This window comes from Cupressus sempervirens, chromosome 3, assembly GCF_028749045.1.
Source record: "Cupressus sempervirens isolate cs-2001-9-10 chromosome 3, ASM2874904v1, whole genome shotgun sequence".
Lineage (NCBI taxonomy): Eukaryota > Viridiplantae > Streptophyta > Pinopsida > Cupressales > Cupressaceae > Cupressus > Cupressus sempervirens.
The window spans coordinates 716,719,881-716,743,300 of NC_143120.1; the positions used below are offsets into that span (position 1 = coordinate 716,719,881).

The following is a 23,420-nucleotide window of genomic DNA, read 5'->3' on the forward strand; positions in this document are numbered from 1 at the left end:
TGGCCAAATTAGCAATACATTAACATTCCATATAATCTTAGTGGAGCTACTGGTTACTACATTTACTGTGGCAAGTACGAGGTTGGAGGCCCCAAGAAATCATAAATTGAGAGTGACCAATTCTTTAGAGGGTTGGGTCCAGGACACACAAGATGGTCAAGGAACAAAAACAGTTTTGGAAAAGAAAAGGCTGTAACATTCTGTTAGGTGGATGGACGCTAGAAATAAAACACTCGTTACTTTTTTACTTCTTGCAAAAGAACAGTTGATGAGTTTATGTAATTTGATGCCTCAAGTGAAGTAAAATATGTGAAGACCTTGTTCAGCTTATTGGAAGCCCTTGTACAACCTACTTTCTTGACCTGCCCCTTGAGGACATGGTAAAAAATCAAGCTGAGTGAAGAATGAGTTGGAAAGTGAAATGGACTGTTACTACATACATCTAGAATAACACACACACGACTTCAATCTAATGAGAGAATACGGTACTGGCAAAGAGGTTGTGTTTACAAGAATCACATGCTTTACCAGTAATATCCTCGCCTTGTAGAATATTTCAATTGTATTACCCAACCTTCAAACCATGTTTGTGAGAGAACAGTAGTTGAAGAGTACTTCCTGCAGGAAAACAGTTGAAAAGAGTATTGCAAAGACTATTCTGGCGATACATTTGCCAAGAACATGGAGGAAACCAGGGTTGAAAGCTTCTATGTTCTCTGTGTCTAATGTAACTTGTTTTTCACTAATCAAAATGAATAAATTTGTCAAACCTCTGTGAATCTACAAGCTGATGCAACTCAAATGAGATTGAAACATTACATTTTTTGTTAAAGAATTGAACATATATAGCAAGATGTCACTAGCTGCTATAGGAATATCAATGGCATCATAAGAAAGTGTGTCGGTTCTACACCAGCTAGTTTTTCTACATCAAACAAAGTGTAACATTTATAAATCCCTTAAACTTAATTTAAATGTCTAAATTAGTATAACATTTAAGAAAAGTCAACTATAAATTCTATCTATATATATAATTGAATAATTCATACCCTTAACATATTTCAGGACTCATTCAGCCCACTTGCTAAGCCTCTTCCTCACCAGCTGCTATACTTTACCGCGTCATACCTCCTTTTTTGTGTTTTTATCATTCTATTTATGACTAGACTTGAACGCAAGTGCAAAGATGTCCTTTAAGGGTGAATCTGTCCCTGGCATTTTAGATTTCTACAACTGTTCACAAACCCTTATTCCTAACTTCATTTCACATGACTTTCATAACAGCTCTCTCCATAACCATCTTCTTTGCTCCCAATGGTTCCTTCTATTGATAATCCCCTAAAGTAACTTATGTTGTTTTTTAGGTCAGTTTTCTATCTCTAAGCTTCTCTTCAAATCTTGTCCCTATCTTTTACTTCCTGTTGGCTACACATGTAATGTCCTTTTTATTTGGACAATAGAAATTTATAAAATAATTAATTTAAGTTTTTATTAAGTTTATTACTTTTTGAAAATATGAATTAATTTATTTAATAAAGTATTAAACTGGCTTTAATGATGAGTTCAGTGAAAATTTAATAAAATTGTGTGACTTCAATATTAGTTCCCTAAATTCAAATTATATTAACAGAGGGGGGAATAAAGAGAAAGAAAATGTAAAATCAAGAGACAGTCACAGGGAAAACCGAGTCACTGTGGTGTGCTATTAAAGAATGCAGGGATCATGTGAGTCTAGGTTGGTTTTAGTATTTTTCTTGGAAGCTGGAGAACATTTGGCTTTCAGTTTCAGAAATTTGAGGACAGAAACCCTTACAACTTCTCAGTAATCGGACATAAACTCAGTTCTAATTGGAGGTTTCATTAAAAAATCTCACTAAAGCTTTTCACAAATAAGCATAAAAAAAGTGAAGTACAAATTTGCAGGATTTGATATTATTGTTAAATAGTTGTTGGAGGTTTCATTTCTGATATTTCATAGTGCATCTGGACAAGCATTCAATTTTTGTGAAGTATCCATTGGAGACAAAATTGTAGATCAGGGAACTAGTGTTTTGATTAAGTAAAAACAGGTTTTAAAGGACCCAAAACCTTCACAATAACAGAAGTCTAGAAATAAACATTAGAGAGAATAAGCACAACAACATGAAACAGACCTCCAACAAAAACAGTCATGAGGTCACACAAAACAGAGCTGGAAAAAACAGCAAAAGTACAGCAAAAGAACAGCAACCGACCAGCTAAGAAGTCTTGATCAGGTCAACAGCCTGGTCCACCAGAGTCTGCATATTTTCAGCAGCAACCTTCACCTCGTCCTTCTTACTGACTTCCTCATTCTTCTTAGAGTGAGCACGGGTGCGTTTGCTTGGTCCCTGAGCCTCAGTCCCCAGAGGAGAATCCTAGCCCTTGTCACTCTCATTCCTCTTCAAGAGGTTACTCACATTGTCCGCCAGCTGTTTGATCAATTTATCCAGATTGCCTAGCTTTGTTTCCAGTTTCGATACCTTCCCCTGAATACTGCTTATCTCTTTATCCATAACCCTTTGTTTTGCTTCAAGCAGTGGTATCTTATGCATGAGATTTTTCACCTCTTTTGCATTCCCAATAACTTCCGAAAGTTTATCAATATGTTGGCCCAATGTTCGCTCCCCTCTGGAGGTTTTACTGAGTTGCTCCATTTCCTTGCCTAGCAGCTGCATTTGTTGCTTAAGGGTACCTATCTCCCTCTGAATTGAACCTGGGTTGCCAAATAAGCCCTTGGAAGACCCAAGCCCACCTTCGGCATTATCACCCAAATCTGACATATACCCCTGATCTCCATCATCCTCATTGTCTGAATCCCCAATCTTCCTTGTTTTATTCCTATCCTCCTGCCGCCTTAAGGAATTTCTTTTCCTTTCCAACCGATGAGCCAAAGGCTCGTCATCAGAAGGAGAGACCCGATCATCCTGACAACCTTTACTCTTTCTTTTGCCTCCACTCCTCTTGTTGTAATGGTCTCTCACAATTTCCTCCACGAAATCACTTTCCCGGTCAGAGTCGTCATCCTCAACAATCTTTTTCTTCCTTTTTGCGCTACCACCCGAGCCCTTTTTCACGCTTCCCAAACCCCCTTTAGCTTCATCTTGGGTATCTGAATCATAGCCCTTATCCAGGATGCTCCCTTCCGTATCCTGATCAGCCCCTTTCAAAATCCTAAGTTTCGAAATTTTTTTAGACTTTAACACATTCATAATCAAGACCATGAGATCCTCATGGTAGACATGCTCTCCATTCGGGTTTTTCTGAATGGCCTGAGTGGAGATACTAAGAGACTACAAAAGATAAAAAGGAAAATTGATCTTCACATCACGTCAGAAATGATCTGCCAACATGAAGTGATACCCATACAGCTTGGTGAATCTCCCATCTAAAGTCAGATATTCCATTATCACAAAGAGCACAAAATGCCATGGTCAAGAAACAAAGGCCAGGTTATAATACGAGTTACCTATTTTGACCAGACGATTTCTCTACTGTTCAGTCTCCACAAAATCATCAATAGCCTTGTCCGAAATCTTCCTTTCTCGATAAAAATTAATCCCATCCATGTCCAGCCCCGTCGCCTTCGCAATAACTTCTTTAGTGATATCCATGCATTGGTTCCCAACCATCACAGAGCCATCCTTCTAGGATTTAATGAACTGGTGCGTAATTGCCAGATTATTAACTTTAAGCCTCTCCATCTAACTTGTGAAATTGCCCCTCCACAGAATGTCCCACACCTCCGGCTTGTTCTTCCACTCCGAGCAGCTAGGCAGCTCCACCCTTTTCCTCTTTTCCCCCCATTTTCTCAGCACCGAAATCGCTAGTTTTCGTTCTCTAAAAACCCCAAAACGCTCTGGAACTAAAAACCACACCACTATCGAAAATAGGAATGCAAAAAATAACCCAAAATCCATGAGAAAAGCCCACCTTTCTAATAATCATATCCCACCTCGCTCCAAAGGAGTTAATCTCATAATTGCAATTCACTGACACCATTACAATAAAAGTGTTTTTGCTAAGATCTCAATTTATCATACTCGATATGATGGTGACCATCTGAAGGTAAGGTCTCATACAACTCCCAAATGATATTGTGATGACTTAAACAAGCCACATTCGAAGCCCAATCAGCTAAACAATTTGCTTCTCTAAAGTTGTGAGATATAATGCATGATTGGAAAGAATTTATAATGTTAATAGCCTTGGATATAATATTAGAAATAGTCCTCAAAGGTTGAGTAGCTTTATTTAAACAATTAATGATATTGAGGGAGTCACCTTCAACCCATATGTTCTTCAAATTCATCCTTTTGGCGTAGATAAGACCATGAAGAGTAGCAGAAGCTTTAGCAACATGATTAGTTTGTCTCCCTAATGGTATTGCCATTCCTCCCACAAAATCTCCATTAGAATTTCTGATAACAACTCCGCAACCTGCTTTACCCGGGTTCCCTTTCGACGCCCCATCAAAGTTTATTTTAAACCAATTCACCGGAGGACTGTCCCATCTAGCATTATCCCTTGGGTTAGAATCCTTAATATTCACACCCAAACTCCTTATGTTCCAACTATTAAATACCCCTTCTTCCCACTCATTACAAGGTTGCTGTCCCAAACCACAAATTTTAATGTTTTCAATCATCAAGACCTTAATTTTATAGAATACTTGAGTAGGACTGGAATCCACTCCTCTAAAAATCCTATCATTACACTCCTTCCAAATGCCTCAACACATATAAGGAAGAGTAAAGTCCCACAATTTAATAATCAAAGCATTCTTGGAAGGAGCCTTCCAACTAGAAAAGAAAAGCTAGATGGTAGCATGGAAGACCCAATCCACATTCATTGAGCTCCAAAATTTATCCCAAACTATCTTGGTAAAGGGACAATGCAGCATAATATGATCCACCAATTCCCCATCATTCTTGCAGAGAACACATCGATTAACAATAATGAAACCTCTCTTCATAAGATTATCAAGAGTAAGAATTTTATTTTGCAAAAGAATCCAAAAGAAGACATTAACTTTGGGAGTCAAACCTTTCACCCAAGCTGTAGCCCAACAAGGTTCATCATGATCATCAAAAGAGTTAGCAAACGCTGAAGCTATAGAGTACATGCCACTGGGATCATTTTTCCAAATCAGAACATCCTCTTCATGGTTTAGAAAGAACGCATTCAAACACTTATCAAGCTCAATTAGGTTATGGTCCACCCTATGAAGATTCACCCACAAATCATCCTTCCAATAATCACTCGCAGAAGTTCCATACAGAATTTTACAATGTTCCATGTACCTATTCCACCTTGGATCAGCACAAAGAGGGCGATCCAAGATCCAAATGTCCTCCCAAAAAAGAACTTTCCTACCATTTCCCACCTTCCATTTGACTCCTTTCCTTAAAATATGTTTAAACTTCTGAGCATTCTTCTAGATCAAAGAACCCCCTTGATCAACATCAATAGAAAGGAAATGCTGAAAATCAAAGTGCTCCCTATTAAATTTTGTTAGCCCAAATATTCCTCCATTCCCCCCCTTCCTTGTGCCATCTCCAAAGTAATTTAGCCAGTAAGAGTTCATTCATTGTTGAAACCCTTCACAAACCAAGCCCTCCCTTCCCCCAGGGTATACAAACATTCTCCCAAGCAATAAGAGGGAGTCTTTTTTAGTCTCTGTACCAGTCCACAAGAAAGTCTTCTGAATTTTTTGAATAGCAAGGGCAAACTTTCTTGGAATTTTGAAAACACTCAAGGCATAGAGCGGGACACTTTGAAGGATAGACTTCAGAACAATAACCTTACCAGCCTGACTGAGGGGAGAGACTTTCCAACCAGCAAGTTTCAAGTGGATTTTATCAATCAGCAAGTTCCAAAAGTTGTCAGGAGGGGTTAAGCCCAAAGGTAAACCCAGATAGGTTCCAGGCAGCGAACCACTCTCACAGCCAATAATCTTTTTGATCTTATTTTGTGTGGCCCCACTAGCATTGATAAAATAAATCACACTTTTACTCCAGTTAATGATTTGACCAGTGACCAATTCATAGTCACTCAGCCATCTTAATGTTCCTAGCATTCCTCACCGAAGCCTCCCCCATAACAATAGTCATCAACAAATTGTTGATGCGAACACACAAGGGCGAATACACAAGGGAACTAGTGTTTAATCAGCTTGGTTTGAAGATTTATTGAAATAGAGAATTATTTGTGGACTTATAAACAAAATTTCACTCATTATTTTTCTTACTGGGCAGTGTTTTATATGTTTGAGAGTCATATGTATTGTGGAGTGGATATCTGTCAAGAAGCAAATCTATGTATTAAGGTGAAATGAAGCTTAATATTGAGTGTCTTATCGTGGGAGTCTTGCATATCACCATCACTTTTCATTAGATTGGAAATTTCCATATATGGAGATTTCTCTCTTAATTTGTCCTTGTGGAGAACAAGATATTTACTTAGAAAATAGAAGTCAGCAATTTAATCAACATTTGTGCTCGCGTAGTCAGCAGTGGAAATCTTCATTTGGAAATGTGATGTCAAGTTACATATTATTGGGTCTTTCCTAGGAGTGAGTTTCTAGACATATGACTAAATAGAGGTTGTGATGTCCCCACTTTAGCAATTGACCAAGTGTGTGTGCATTAGCCTAGTTCTACATGGTCCTGAGGGCTAACGAAGGGTTTCAAGGGATCTCAGAGTGTTTTAGCCTAGTCATCTCCAATTTAGGCCAAAATAGAGTTGATTTACTCAGTCTCAAGCATACTTACTATTTTTAGTAAGTCAGCAGGCCATAGGGGAGGCTAGTTTTGGTGATTGGATTTGATACTCCTCGGCGAGAGCTTTCTGACAAGCTATCAATCGTGTTGTTCAGAGTCTGAGAGCTAATATATTTTTATGCCTGAAGTATTATTAAATTAACATTTAATATAGTTGTAAAATATTAAAGTGTCACTTTAATATTAAACTTTATGGGAATGTGTGCAAATCAAAAGGGGCGCCTAAGGGAGACATAAGTGATTATTTTAATATGTTTAATATTGCACATCTTTTATCCCACACTACTTATGAGAGTTGAATCACCCCTTGGAGAATGAATAAAAGGGAGCGTTAGTGGCTTCATTCGACAGGTTGAATATGAGAAGAAAATTGATATGTGAGATGCAGATCCGTTATTGGCATTAGAGGATGTTTATCCTCTCTTGTGACATTCTATACGTCATTCCCTTGGAGTTTGGTCTTTGGAATCCATTGTTATCAGCTTCATTATCAGGCAGATTTGCAGATTTGATGTTTTTCTCACATCTTCTTCTTTACTCATCAGATGCTTATACTACTTTTAAGGAATGATTTTATGAAGATATTAGACTGTTTGGAAGACAAAGTACTGAAGCAACACTGTTCACATGGGTACTGTTCATGCGGCACAATTCACGCGGCACTATTCATGCAGCACAATTCATGTCACTGTAGCAGCAGTTTAAATAACATTTGCTGGAACATTATGTCAATATTAGTGGAACAATTAGTGAGTTGATAATCTACCATGTATTTGATTTTATTTAATTCTGAAAATAACATCTTATCAGCTGTAATATAATTTCCAATCTGCATATCACTGTACTTCCTTTTGTTCATGTTGAGTGATTTTCAATTCCATGCAAGCAAACAATATAAATGTATCATTTCCAAAGTCATAAGGGGTTCAATTAGTAAAAGGAGGAATAAGGAGATGCAAACTGTTTGACAAAATTCCTATCAACAATGGTTTAGTTTTTGGGCATTTCTAGTGTGCCCATTACAGGATCTTCATAATTACAGGTTTGTTTCCCAAGTTGGGGAATATCTAAATGCCAGGTAACAAAAAAATTGGTTGGTTACAAAAAAAGGCAGTTGTTCAAAGAAGAAACTAGGGAGCTGGAACCATTAATTGAATTTTAAAATTATTGAAAATAGGAGTTGTTCGAAGAAGAAATTGGGGAGCTTATTAGTTTTTCTATTTGGCATACAAATTCACCTGATGTGGTGGGGAGTTCACATGAAGCATGTCTCCTGTAGCAATCTGTTTGGTATTATCAGGCACCAAGCAGTTCATTGATATACACTTTCAAACTAGTTCAAGAGCCATGACCTGCTGTTTGGTATCACACCTGTTCAGTCTTAGCAGAGGATTTATAGTTAAGGGGTGCAGTTGTTCATATATTGGTTGGGATTCATCTCAGACATAATATTATTTGGATTTCAACCTTGACACATACAACATATTGTCTTGGTGTGGCGTGGTTATTTTGGTTGTTGGAGAATGGTCTGTTACAACTTTATGTAACATCAAACAAGATTTAACGAGAACAAAAAATCAGTTGCAGAGGAAGATGAAAAACATAACTAAAGTAACATATGAACTCAATGCTCCAGAACAAAGTAATGGTTACTGTTGGGTGTTGAGATAAGGCTCCTGTAGCAGCAGGTGTATCATCTATGCAGTTTTCTACACAAGTAGGAAAAAGGTGTCATTGGTTTCTGCTTTTCCTTGTATTTATGCTGTAGTGAGTCAAGATAAAATAAGTCTATTAATGTCCAACAAGACTGTGAGGGTCTAAGGGACTAAAAAACGTACAGCAAGGCAGCAGGAGCAGAAAACAGTGTCCACGGAAAGAACATACGAGAGACCAAAACAACAGAACAAGAAAAGGCCAAACACTCCTCACAGTCGAGAAATAGTCTAAAATTAAAGGATACGGTTTGGGGTGAGGGTGAACCCCAAACGGTCTCAGAGATCCGTTGAAGATAGGGTGATGTTGTCGAGTGTATCCTCTATGGGGCCTCATAGACCTCGTGCAATCCATAGAATGGCCAAGCAACCGCTTCATCTCTTGGGCAGGAGACTTAAGACTGAAGAAGGATGTGATGAGCTTGTAAAAAGTTTGTCGAGACTGATCATCAACTTGACAGAGAGTATAGGGTCAACCAACTCTACAGATCAGAGAGCCTGAGACTAAGGAGCAGTTCATATAATTTTGTCCTATCTATTATAAGATCAGGGGGAAGTTCTACTATCTCTTCAAGGAGTCCTAGGATCTCTCCACCTTCTTGGATTTACAGTCCAAAGGTGTCTTTCTCTTTGCATGTAGAAAGACACCAAGCTTTCGAACTACTTGCTTCAACACCAGGTTCTTGTGCATACGCAATCTTGTCAACTTATTTTCTCCTTCACTGGGCTTCCCTTAAGCCCCACAGATCCTGAAATTTCTAGATGATACAATCTGGTTGAAAACTGGTTGTATGGTTTGGTATGCACGAGATAGTCACTATAGTATTTGGGAATTGAATGCCAATAAGACTACCAAATATGACAACATATACATTCTTGTAGTGGTTAGAGATCAGATCTCAGACCTAATATTGTTGATATCATACGTACGTTCCAACTGCCTTGAAAATTTTCATGTTAGTGTGTTTGGTGAATCACATGAGATACAGGAACACGCATTATTGACAGGTTTGCTTCATGGGACAGCAGATTTACAGCTTCAGATTGTATCAAAATGGAGCAGCAGAATCATAGTGAGAAAAAGAAGCATATAGAGAAATTACTCAAGGATTGCAGCAGCTTGACTGTCATGGAGAAATTTAATGTTGATAGCCTCTTAAGGAAATCATCATGAGAACAATATTGTTGGCCTTGGTAATCTGAATTTGCATGGTGAAAGACCTTTCATTTTTTATATAAAATTACCTTTTTATAATTCGATTCATGACACATCTGCTGAGTCATACAATAAGGATAGGAAGTTACAGAAACTTGGTAATTGTTCAGAATTTCCACTGTATACAACTGACACATTTCACATTGATTGCATTTTTAGATATGCATATCACCTTTCCTTTAGACCAGGTATAGATGATTTTATCACATCATCAATGATACACAAGAAATGGAGGATGGCTGTTGCAAAGGATTACGTACATCTCAATGGAAAGAGTTACTTTATCTTTCAGAAGACAAATTCATGGAATTTCTATGAAGTGTGGATTGTATGCGGATATTTTCACACTACGACAAGGTTTGACACAATTTTAGGGTTCAGATGTATTGGACATGTAAAGCACATATACGGTGAAGCATTCTATGGGCATATATGGGATCTTCTACTATTATCATACAAATTCAAGATTGCTCGAGGATAAGAAAACTCCAGGAAGGTAGGACTGTAATGTCCCCTTTGTTTAGACAATAGAAATTAAATAATTAATGCAAGTTGTTATAAAATTTACTATTTTTTCAAAAACTTTAATGTAATGATAAAAATTTAAATAAAGTAATAAAGTAACTTTAGTGACAAGTATAGGGAAAATTAAATAAAGTCACTTTATTATTGTTTCCCTAAATTCAAATGTAAATACGAGAGAGGGAAATAAAGACACGAAGAAAAGGACAAAAACCAAGAGACAAATAAAAGGAAACCAAAGAGTCACTAGGGTGTGTTATTAAAGAACGAGGGCATCACTCTAGATATGGTTGGTTTTGATATTTTCTTTGGAAGTCAGAGAACTTGTGGCAATCAGTTTCAGAAATCTGAGGACAAACCCCTTCGGATTTCTCAGGCGTTGGATGGAAACCCAATTCTAGTAGGACATTTCATTCAGGAAACTTGCTCAAGCTTTTCACAGATAACTATAGAATTTTGAAGTCTCTTGGATAGACAAATTAACAGGATTTGAAAATATTGCTAAACAATTGTGGGAGATTTCATTTCTGATATTTCACAGAGCATCTGGAAGACCATTCAATCTTTGTGTAGTCTCCAGTGCAGACAAAATTGCAGATTATGAAGTAATGTTTAATCCTCTTGGTTTGTAGATTTATTAAAATAAAGAATGATTTGTGGACTCTCAAATAAAGATTCACTTTTTACTTTTCATGCTGGGTGGTGGTTTTTAATGTTTGAGTCATATTTATCATGAAGTGGATTTTTATCATTTTTGTAAAGGATCAGAGCTATGTATTAAGGTGAAATAAAGCTTAATATTGAGTGTTTTGCTGTGGGAGTCTTGCATACCACCATCACTTACCATTACATTGGAGCTTGCTGTATATGTAGATTTCTCTCTTAATCAGTCATGGTGGACAAGAAACATTTTTACTTAGCAAATAAAAGTCAGCAGTTTTATTGGTATTTGTGTTCATGAAGTCAGCACTAGAAATCCTCATTTGGAAATGTGATGTCGAGTTACATATTATTGGGTCATACCTGGGCATGAGTTTCTGGACTTGTGATCAGATAGAGCATCTTTGTAATTGCAGGTTTGGTTCCCAGGCTGGTGAATATCTCAACACCAGGTAACAAAAAGATGGGCGGTTATAAGAGATGGCAATTGTTTGAAGAAAAATCTGGGGAGCCGGAAAAGCTAACTGAATTTTCAAATATTAAAGATGGGACTTGTTGAAGAAGAAATTGGGGAGCAGCAAATCAAGAGACAGATTAAAGAGCCCGTTTCTTGCTGCTATTCAAAAAATTATATGTTAATTCAGTCTTTCAATTCAAATAGAGTTTGCATTTATGTATTATCAGGCAATACCAAACTAGTGCATCAGTTGTCGGACTCCTTGGAAGTTAATGCATATTAGCTTTATTATTGTGGTAAACTCTGTTGTAAACTCAGACAAACACCCTGCAGACAAATCACTTAGGAAACTCAGAAGTATGCAAATTGTGTGACAAAATACCTGAGTAAGAAGGGGAAAATATTAGCAAACAGGGTTATTACAATACATCATTATTCTCTTTGGCTCTTGGCTGCAGACAATGGTTCAACTGTAACAAAAACCTTTCTTCTTGTCGATCTCATAGACATCCAGGATCTCTGTATTATTGCTTTCTCCATATCTTGGATAGGCAATAATCTTTTATTCTTGTTAATAAGCCTCTAATATACTATTATTCCTCTTTCTCCTAAGAGAACAGAATTTAATTCTCACTTTATTTTAGCATTATTTTTATGACAACCATTATACTATTTATTTTCATTGGCAATACTGGTTATCTTATCACCCTGATTTTTCTGCACACATTTAATAAAGATCCCCTTTAGATATATTTAATGCTATTTTTATTGCTGCCATTGTTATCTAGCTCTTAGCTTTAGACACTATTGGGCTTTGTCCACCCACAAAATATATTCAACTGCACATTTAGCTAAAAGGCTTGATTTTAAGTTTAACCGCTTGAAACATTTTATCTTATTCTAAATGCAGATTGCTTCTTAATTAACTTCTCAAGATCCAATAGATTAGTCTTAGAGTCCATTCCTAACACCATATTGTCATTACTATGAGCAATATAATCAGAAACCACAACAAGATACACATGCACAATAACACTAGATATGTTAACTAGGGAAACCCTTGATCAGAGGGTAAACCCTGTGGGGATGATACCCACAAGATGATGTACTAATATAAATATTCCTTGTTAAAGGATGGACCCTATTAGGAGTCTATAAAAACATTCAGTACATATCAATCCCTGTTAGGAGACTTTGAATCCCTGTTAGGAGATTCCAACCCTGTTAGGAGTTGTATAAGGCAAATGGACCCACTGTCCAAACAGCTTCAGGGGAAAGACCAATGAACCCATTGTCCAAATGATCTTTGTATCATTCCTTGCAGAATAATAGAATTGAATTGTATTGCTCCTTCCTCTTTCTTTGTCCTATCAACTGGACTTCTGCTCCTTCTGATCTTGATACCAGATCATAAACTTCGCATTCAATAATCCCTAGGATTGCTCACTCACATTTACCAAATACTCTGCTCTTATTCACACTTTCTTGAATATTTCACATCTCAATGCATACTTACAAACAAGGAAAATACTTTCCTTTATACCAAGTCTTCAAAACAATTCCTTGGGCCGACCTTGAGGCTTTCCCACTTAATTATAATAGGAGCTCAATAAGATAATTAATTATTTCACAATTACATAGCATTGTCGGCTCACAGTCTATACAACTTCTCCCATGTGCGACCTCAGGGCTTGCGCACTCGCTGAAGTCATCATCAGACTATCTTCTATCACCATCTAACTTTGCATCTCCAGATTATATCTATGTTAGAAGATATAATATGATCATCAGAAACTGCTTCTCAAGTACTATGTTTCCATACTACTCTCAGTAAATCACTTACAACTTCCGCATGTCTTCGACTTATTTACGTGCGCTTAACCCCATCATTAGGACACAGTCTAGAACATGTCCTTAACCTAGCATCACCTGAAAATCAAAACTTTGTCCGTACAATCATGATCTCTATTTGTTACACTGCCAGTCTTCATAGAATTACTGCTATGTTGACATCAATGACAAACATAGCCATGAATGCAACATGTCAATACTGTCATATGCTCTCCAATGCTTAGGATACTCCCCCAAAGGAATACCAGCAGCATTCATGCTAACAAACACACCCCTAGCTGAGTCACTGCACAAAAACCTCCGGTCCCCTTTCTTGTAGCCAATTTCCAACTTGGCATCATCAATTGTCTTATCAAGGTTGCACCTCATAATCCTATTAGTATTTTTAGCACCTCTCTCTTCATAAGCATAATTGCTAGCTTAATTTATTTCCTTTTTACATTTATACAGCTCTTGTCTTTAGTTAGATTAATCTAAAATTACTAGCTTGTTAATTCATTAGTAGACATGAACTCATTAGTTTAACTTCCCTTTAATTGAGGTAGCTCTTATTTTATCTTTCAGATCCTACAAACATGTCTTTTGAGTATAGAACTATCTATGTCACAATTATATAGAAACAACTGAAATAGCTATCATTCTTGCTAGAATGAATAAAGTGGTTCCTCTACACAATTTACTATTTGAAATTAATCAACTATGGCTATCAATCATCCATCTAAATGGAAATTTTATTAGATTATAACTACAATATCTTCTTATTGGTTGTTTCCCTCTTCAAGAAAAGTTTCATATAAAATGTTGTGACCAAGGGGTACATCTTCCATCCAAGCCAACAATTTGGATACAATGCATCCAAGTTGGAAGCAGTATTTTATTCTCATGAGAGATGGATTCATGTTGAATCACTACTCATGAAACATTGGTCAATGAGTTTGACTCAAAAATCACACAGTTAAATCCTGATAGCAATATCACAAGCAGTATTTTACCTGATTTCAAGTTCAATACTTAAATATTCCCTGGGGATGTGAACTTTAAGACTTTTCTATAAAAGCACTGATAATTTAGCATGAAATGAATAAATGAATTTACAATTTTAATAACGTCCGCAAAGCCAAAACAGCTTATGGAACCCACAAGACAAAAGACAAGCACTCCCACATGATAAAAAAAATTAGGCCTTTTGAAGTTGCTTCTCTAAGTCTGCCCTTCGGTAGTGAATATTGACCAGTAAATTTGCTGTCCTATAAAAGTGCTCTTCCTCAAAAAGAGTATCTACTTGCAATTTGCTACAATATCCCAATAGTTGGAACAAATGTCATTGTATGCAGGGCATTCCATGAGAAAGTGTCCCTCGGTCTTAACCGCTCCCGTGTTACAAAACAGACACATTCTCTCCCCCCATTCTTCCTTGGGTATAGTCCATCTGCCCATTTCACATCTCAAATGATGAGAGCCCATCCTATGTTGTGCAATGAGCATCTTAGCTCTCCATTTGATATTTGGTCCTATGTATGTTTTCTCCTCATTAACCTTTTTTAGGTTAAATTCTTTATTATAATAGTCTTTTTTTGCACCCATTTTCTTTTGACCATATGCAACTCTTGAATTTTTCCTTCACAAACTTCTTTATGCCACCATTGTTATTCGGGCATTCATGTATACTGATATTCCATTTAACATTTTGTTTCATCCACGTTTTCTTTCTTCCATACAACCTCTCTTTCATGATCACCTTAGGCCAACAATGGCTTTCCATACTTTGGGCTTTTTGTAAGTAGCATAATAACCGAATCATTGTTGATGCCTCTAATGGGAAGATACTCGTTTCTACCAATAGGATCTCATAGAGAACCATGGCTTTAATTTTGAGACTGTTGATGATTAAATGCTTTTGGATTCTTTCTACCTATCTCCATGTCTGATCCGACATGTTGCACCCCAAATCTCACATCCATAAAGGATCATTGGAGTAACTAACAAGCCAAAGAGCACTTTTTTGGTTTTCCAATCCCATAGTTCGACATTCCTACATCTATTTAGTGAGGAATATAGCGCTTTCTATCCTCCTTTAATTCTTTTTGCTCTACAAGTTTCCCAACTAAGCTTCTTGTTAAAATCGACCCCAAGGTACTTGTACTCATCCACCATCTCTAATGGGCTTCCATTGACAAGAAAATTGTTTTGTTGCCTCTTATTTCTTTTCAAAGAAAAGATCATCACCTTGGTTTTGCTAGTGTTCACTTGCATCCCGACCACCTGACAGAAGGTCGCAAGCACCTTCAAGTGTTCCCTCAGACCATCCATAGTTTTAGCAATCAAAATGAGGTCATCCACATAAAGAAGCAACTTAATCACTTACTTAGCCAGCTGGACCCATTTGCCATTATTCTTCTCTAGACATTCACTTAGCCAGCAGGACCCATTCGCCATTGTTCTTCTCTAGACATTCTTCTAACTTGTGAATATATAACGCAAAAAAGGTAGGTGAAAGGGGGCATCCCTATCTGACCCCTATGTCATTGCCAAAGCTATCTGACATCCCTTCCATAGTTCTGATTTTATCAATGACCTGTTCATATTACCTGTGTCGCAGCCTTAAGTTCAGTGGCAATTTTCAGCTCTTCCATTCTAAGCTAGAGCCTGTCACGTGGCACCGTGTCAAAGGTCTTTTTAAAGTCGACAAAGCAACAAAAGGCCTCTTTGCCCTATGTGTTCCAAATCTTTTCAACCAAGAATCTTAGCAATACTCCATGATCAACAGTGGAGTGTTTTGGTTTAAAACCTGCCTGCCCCTTAGCTCTTTTACCTTCCCACTTGCTGATCTTGCGTTCTACCATGCTACCAAAGAGCTTGCCCAAGAGGGGGTTAATCATAATGGTTAGATAGTTTGACGGATTATTGATGACCTTGTTTTATGGAGAAGCATAACCATGCTAGTAGTCCAGTTTTCAAGAAACCCCTTCTTAATGACATCATTAAAGATGTGGTGAATATAAGGAACCAAGATACCACTGCCCCATTCTAGATGTTCAGCGTGCAGCCCATCAATGGCTTGGGCCTTTCCCCCTGCCAATTTCTTTATGCCTTGGAAGATGCCTTCCATAGTAAAAAGATCATTTGTAGCCTTGACTATCGGAGGTTTATGCTTGTCCTTTTGCACTCATATAACATCCTTGTGTATTCAAGCCACTGGGTCCTTGTGATATTGTTAACTAACTCTTTTCTCTTTTGCTGCAATTCCTTCCAGAATTTATGGGGGTTTTGCTTACCTAAAGTGATCAGCTCCAATCTTCTCATTCTCACAAAAGCCTCTTTTTTACCTCTTATAATCTCCTCATACTCTTTTTTGCTCTCTTTATTCATGCTCATTCTCAACTTTCTCTTAGCCAACTTGCATTCTTCGACAAACCACAGATTTGTTGGGAAAGTATTTTTTGCCTCTTTCTTGGGCTTGGTTCTTTTACACTTTTCTAATGCCTTAAGAATCATTAAATATTTTCTGATTTTCCTGATTCATTATAATTTTACCATGTGAGGACCCTTTCTTTTGCTTAAAGTGTGTTTCTTCTCCTTGCTGCTCCTTTAAAAAGGCCAGTTTTAAGAAAATTGGATTGGGGTCTGACCTTAGCTCAAAAAAGCACTCTCTTATTTCCATCTCTTTGACTCTTTTGGTGTGGGCTTGAGAGCAAATAACATAGTTAATAATGCTTTGGCCATTATAAGTTTTGCATGTAATGCCTCCTGAGTTTGGCCACCCTTTCATACCATTGCCTATTACTATATTATATAAGCTGCATAAGCTCAGTAATTCTGCCCCATAATGATTGAAAGTAAACCTGAATGCTACTATGAATTTTAGGCCATTAACAACATATGTAGTCTAGATCACATATAAATTACATGATGATGATTTCATAGCTTTAACAAGATATTCTAGAAGAATAATGACTTTATAGTGGCTAGGAAGTTATTCTAGAACACCATTGACATTATAAAAGTTATGTACTCAATTAGTACTAGGGCCAAAACTCATGTAATACAATACTCTGTCATTCTATTGATAGAGTATAATACATCTTATTAACAATCACATTAAAAAATCAGTAAACATTTTTTGTGACAATTAATTGGATGTCATGTGTTAAATGGATGCAAAAAACTTACATCTGAGTCCTTATCTCTCTTATCATTTCCTTCCCCACTGATTAAACCAGATGCCCATTTCAGTAGTCCTTTCTTCCATCCCTTCTGCTTCATCTGAATCAAAGTATTCAGTCAAAAAAATAAACAATTTGTTACTCTATTTGACTTTGGTTTTATAAATAGCAACATTTTCTGCTAGACTTAAATGGATATGCCCCCAAAACACGACATTATATTCTAAAGATCCAAACTTCAAAAAAAATCACAAGTTTGGATTAAGTTTTTCATAGATAAAGAAAATACGGCACCTGCTCTCCTTCATCAGAGTGACCATTATCATCAATATCATCAACAGCACTAAGTAAATTTTCCTTCTCTTTCCCTTTCTTTCTTACCACTACAAGGTGTACTAACTGTGCACCTAAGTCATCAATTACTATAAGCTTTTTCATAGGACCTTCCTCAGTGCCTTCATGTGGTCCTTCTAAAGTGTAGAGGTCAGCAGACCTTCCAGGTGCAAGACTAAGGCTCCACACACCTGGAGCAGCTTTTAGTTGCCAATAGCCCAAATTAGCCATTACAATAGTGTCAACCATATGTTGTTTCTGCTTTGTTCCAAGAAGTAATTGAAGACCTCGAGGAGGGTCATGGTCTTTTTCTGAGCAATGACCTGCTTGGATAGAGCAAGCTTGTTGAGATGCTACTAATATAATGTCAATTAGCAATCAAACAGAAATAACCCTCACAAAAGACTTCCCAAGCATTTTAGTCCAGTCATACTTTTATGACATTAAAACTCACCAGTTAAAACAATGGCCTCCAGCTCAAATACAGCCTGTAATGTCCTTGCCTCTCCAAGATTCTCAAGAACAATATTATCCAAATCATGACTGTACAAATAGAACATATTAAATTAGGAATGAATAATGCTCAAAACTGTAACCAAATTTTACAGGAATAACCATTTTCCGAATTCCCAGTTATAGACAAGGACATAAGCTACAAATGATCAAATTTTGTACATACATAGCAATCACAGGCTCAACAAGCCATGGCTCTGGAACATCCAAATTCATGGTTAGTGTTTTAGACAAGGGCATGTTTGAAAACCATGCGGTCGGACCATTTATCAATGAACTTTCAGCACTGAAATCATTCTGCATAAAAATTGAGAATAGGTAACAATAGTCAGTTTGAACTTCAGATAAAAGGGAATTCTTATAATAGACCATCTGGCTCTTCATGGCTTTAATATGTTGCAATTGCAAAATAGATCACCTTTGTTGGAGTGACATATCTGTAAAAGTTCTTTAGTGGGAGATCAGCTAGAGAGCTCTGGAAAGAAAAATGCAAATCAAGCATTAAGAATGAGGTACTAGCTGAAACAAATGAAACTTTTTCATACCATGCATAGTTCCTCAGGTACCCACACTATCATCTACATTTATCCTATGCATTCAAGTAACCAATTATAAAATTAAATATTCAATGCAGCAGAACAATAAAGGAAAATATAGGAAAATTCGATTCCAGGCAACCTATACAAGTCTTTCTGACCACTTCTCACTGGTAATGTATTAACAACTAACTCAAAACAAAACTATCAATATGATGGCTTGAATCATCATACCCTATCAAACCAAATTTTGCTAGCCTTCATTACTGGTTAAGATCATTGATGTCTACACCCAAAGATATCTTTCCATTACACGTAGGGAGAATTTTATTCATTCAAAAGAAATTCAAACGTGAATAAAGTCAAAATAAATGGATAAGAAAAGGTGTGATTGGTCTGTGAATGAAACAAAGCACTGTGTCTAACATAAAATTTTGATTTTATATTTATTTTTAATTGCCTGAGCATCCCATTCCCATGTCCTTTTTCTAATAGCACCTTTCTATATTGAATTCATGCCCAATGCCTTACTATGATTTGTTCACTTCCAGAAACCTCGCTCTCTAAATCACAAAATCATTCGGATTACATATCCCCATGCATAAAAAACACATGATCAGTTGACCACAAAGTTCTTACCATGGGATTCATAATGATCCGCATGCTAGGTTGGAACCATTTCTCCAGTAGTCGAAGGAGTGGAGCAATCTTTTGACCAAAAGAACTCAAAGGATCAATGACAGCATCTATATGTATGTAAGCATTCTCCTTCCCCTGGATGATAGCACTACCAACACAAAAGAAAAGTGATTCATCGAAATCAATGCCATTACAATAAGAATAACTATTTTATTGAATTTCTCAATTCATTATAGTTTATCAATAGCTTTCAATATAACAGAAATTAAACTAAACGATTCTTAGATAAACCAACATTTCACTTTTCTGCAAATATGAATATACAAGATGAGATGCTATAAAAAAATATGGAATCGTTTTCAATAGATGACAATAGCACCCCATTGCATGTGTTGAGCATATATATATATATATATGCTATTATATAAGGTCTGGAAGGACTAATATACAGAAAAATTCAGCCAGAGTAAAACATAAACGGAAAATTTATGGCTTCATTATATAGCATGGCACAGATATCTACTCCTATGTCATCCCTAACTCCCAACAGTTTTCACCAAAGTCCGAGCAACCAGAACTGAAACTCCTACACATTTGTTCCTCCTCACATGACTCTAAGCAGCAAGTTTCACTTCAACATGGATCAAGAACGAGTAAGCTCTATGTAATTCTTCAACCAGCCTATAGGCTCAAATGAACTGCTCTTAAGCAGTTCATGACTCTGTGCATCTATTCAACTGCATCAGAGTTCACCACACTGATTCTTAGGTGACATTTATTGCTTGTCCATGAGCTTTCACAAATATTTCTTCTATAAAAAGATTTATCTCTATAGTAACATGGTAAAAAGAGGGATATGAAAGTTGGGTCAAGTTTGTAATAGGAAATATATTGCTGCAGTTTCTATAGTAGTTTATATTGTACTATGTTATTTACTCATTTATGGATGAAATTGTTTGAATGCATGGCATATAGTCATCGTTATCCCCAGTTTTATAATATAATATTTCTCTGAAATGAATAAGTAAAGATTACAAATTCTTTGTGCACATTTGTTCTGTTGGAGTACTATGTTAGTTTTTTCTTAATATAATTATGATATTATATCATGGTAAATAGTTTGAATGTTTACATTAAAAGTGAATTATCAATAATGACTGAATTTTTTGTTGTTAAAATAAATAGATGTATTGTGTTATGACTCTGTGTTCCCTAAAGTCACACCAATCCGTCTCTTAGTATTCTTTTCAGTCCAAAAACATTTCTAAAATGACAAATCTAAAAGAACTATAAATTATCTAATGTAAAAGTTACAAGGAAGATAGCATATATATTTGCATTTTTATTAATCCTTGTCATAATGTACAAAAGTATGCATCTGTAGTGCATTGTGTGTAATTACTGCCAATAACCCACCAATGTGCCTTAAAGGGTCCAAGGGATCTCTCTTATTTGTTGGCCAATTTCTCAACTGCAATGTGCATAAGATCTAAAAAGCCTTTAGGAACTGCTGAAGGTGGATTGGACAACCAACAGAGTCTATTATACTATAATTCAAGTGAGATTCTTACAGATTTTTTTTGTCTGTCTAAGATCTGTCTTTGTATTTTATGATTTCAATATCTAGGCATATCCATACACAGAACCTCGAAAAACATTTATATCCATGTCCATGTAATTCTGAAGGAAATGAACATATAATGTTACAGCTCCTTCATTTTAAAGAATATAAAACGCATTACAGTAGTTCAAGTTTAGCTCAAGGCATACACAAAATAATCCCATATAGACAGATAAATGACGTATTTTGAGAATCTAGAAGATTAGAATCAAATCAATGATTCCTTTCAAAGAACACTGATGCTCTCTATCACCTGCTGCAAATCTTCATCACAGAAAATAGAGTGTTTCTTAATAATTTTAATATTTCATAAATAAGCAAGCATTCCAATAGGAGAATTGACAATGCAAATAGCTGGGTTTCCCTAGAATATATACACATGCATTCAACAGGAATGCTAGAGTCTTATGCCAAAGACACAGCTCTTGTAAATAGAAGAAAATTACCTGTGCTCAGCATTCAGAATTTCAAAACGAGCCACATCAGAGCTTCGCGATCGAGCAGCCATTGCAGATGAAATTGCCATTATTCTGTCACTAATAAAATCACTGCTAGACAAAAGAGAGAACAAAATAAATCACACATATATACTTGAAAATATTTGTTCTAACAAGAAAGAAAAACAATTTCACTCAACAAAAGCATTGTATCAATGCAATGGAAACTGAAAACAATAAAGTATTCCAGACTAAATACCAAAATTGCCCGCATTCCTACAACCATTAATAAAGAACGCCAACATGCAATTCTCACTCACACAGTTATACACAGTGAAGATAAATTATACCTTGTTATTTCATCAGGTTCTACTCCAACCCATTCAACTTTCTCAAAGACAGTTGCAATATGTTTGATTCTTCTATCATATTCCACAGCTTCCAGCAGTTTCAAATCATCGCTGAAGAAACTTTGTTCACCATGAAAAACCACCTGCCCCAATGGACTTGTTACTCTCAAAAGACAAAAGACAGCAGACGTGCTTTTCCCAAAAGCATATACAAGTAATTTAATCAGACAGTCTAATGAATATAACTAATATAGAACAAATAAAAAATAGACAATAAAGACCGAAAACTTTCAATAAGATTAAATTTGTATTTTTCTTTATATACTAATTAATTTAGATATCAACACTAAGACAAGATTAGATTCTTTAATGAATCAGGTTTGACTGCAAACTACTCCATTTATTGCTAATGACTTGTGATAATGAGTTTGATCAGACAATTCATGAAAAACATTAAAAAAATGTCTCTAACTATATATGAAAGCTTACCCTTCCATTGGTAATAATGGCAATATCTCCTGGCTTCAGTCCAAACTCTAGTGATAGAAATCTTGACACCTGTATGCCATCAAAAGATGCATATTTAGTATAGTGAGAAGGTTTAGTACAATATGTCTTATAATTTATAATCCACAACAGATTGTTTATTGCATAGATATGCCATTCAAATGATAACATATGAATCCTATTAAAACCATTCAGAATTACAGGAACTTTAGTACTTAATACTAGTCGATTACAAATCAAAAGTGGTGAATGTACCAGATGAATAATCTTTACAAATAACACCTGGGTTTAAAACTGAAAATAAATAAAAGGGTTAAGAACCAAAAAAAAAAAAATTTGAAAAAATGTAGCAGGAGGAAGGGTAGTGTAAAAATAGTAAAATAATTAATACTTAAAGATGAAACGCTCCAAATAACTAGCACAGATATCTTACATACATCTATCTTAATAGAGAGCAATATAATATAATTAAAAATTAGTCATTAATTATTATAATAAAACAAGTGCAATAACGTTGATATTATTATTATTAACTAATATTAAAATATAATATTTAAATAAAGAATACCTATATGTAAAAATAGAATATCAGTATATCAGTTATACAAAGTAAAAAAATAATTGGAAGCAATCATACAGTTTCTTGAAGCTTAATTTTTGAAAAGGATCTACAAGTAACCTAAGTTTGGCATGGTCGATTGATAGGGAGCTTCTAGGATTCTTATGGAACCTTACCTACTCACTCTCTGTCTTCTTCTTCATGCAATTTGTCTCTTGGACAGATGAGATTTGGAATGAAAACATGCTTCTGTGATTCTATCCTAGAAGATCCATACCAATTTGTTCTCTCTCCTTGGTCAATAGGCCTAAAAGCCCTCATCCTCCAAAACATGCCTCTTTGTAACCCAAACTTCAACTAGGAGTGGAATGAACTCTTTTATGGCTTTGCACATTGTACCCAGTCCAACTAATCAGGTTCTTGATCCTACAGTCATTTCTTGCAAGATTTACAAAACAGGGCTACTAGGCTAGAGCACCAATTAGACCTCCATTCTTGGTTTTTGAGACTTCTTTCTAAATTCCCTCAAATAACCCCCCAAACT

At 36.1% G+C, this 23,420-nt stretch overlaps 1 protein-coding gene across 1 annotated transcript in view; it reads right to left on the reverse strand.

Annotated features, from left to right (window-relative positions):
• The window catches only part of EBS1 (EMS-MUTAGENIZED BRI1 SUPPRESSOR 1), a 189,500-nt gene that overhangs the window by 20,754 nt on the left and 145,326 nt on the right, over positions 1-23,420 (reverse strand). Inside the window, exons 21-29 of the mRNA XM_089821668.1 lie at positions 22,300-22,368; positions 21,811-21,953; positions 21,470-21,571; positions 19,403-19,550; positions 18,646-18,702; positions 18,394-18,524; positions 18,169-18,257; positions 17,676-18,037; positions 17,389-17,481 (exon numbers count right to left, since the gene is read on the reverse strand). Coding sequence (XP_089677794.1) covers positions 17,389-17,481; positions 17,676-18,037; positions 18,169-18,257; positions 18,394-18,524; positions 18,646-18,702; positions 19,403-19,550; positions 21,470-21,571; positions 21,811-21,953; positions 22,300-22,368 — 1,194 coding nt within the window. The remainder of the gene's footprint in view (positions 1-17,388; positions 17,482-17,675; positions 18,038-18,168; positions 18,258-18,393; positions 18,525-18,645; positions 18,703-19,402; positions 19,551-21,469; positions 21,572-21,810; positions 21,954-22,299; positions 22,369-23,420) is intronic.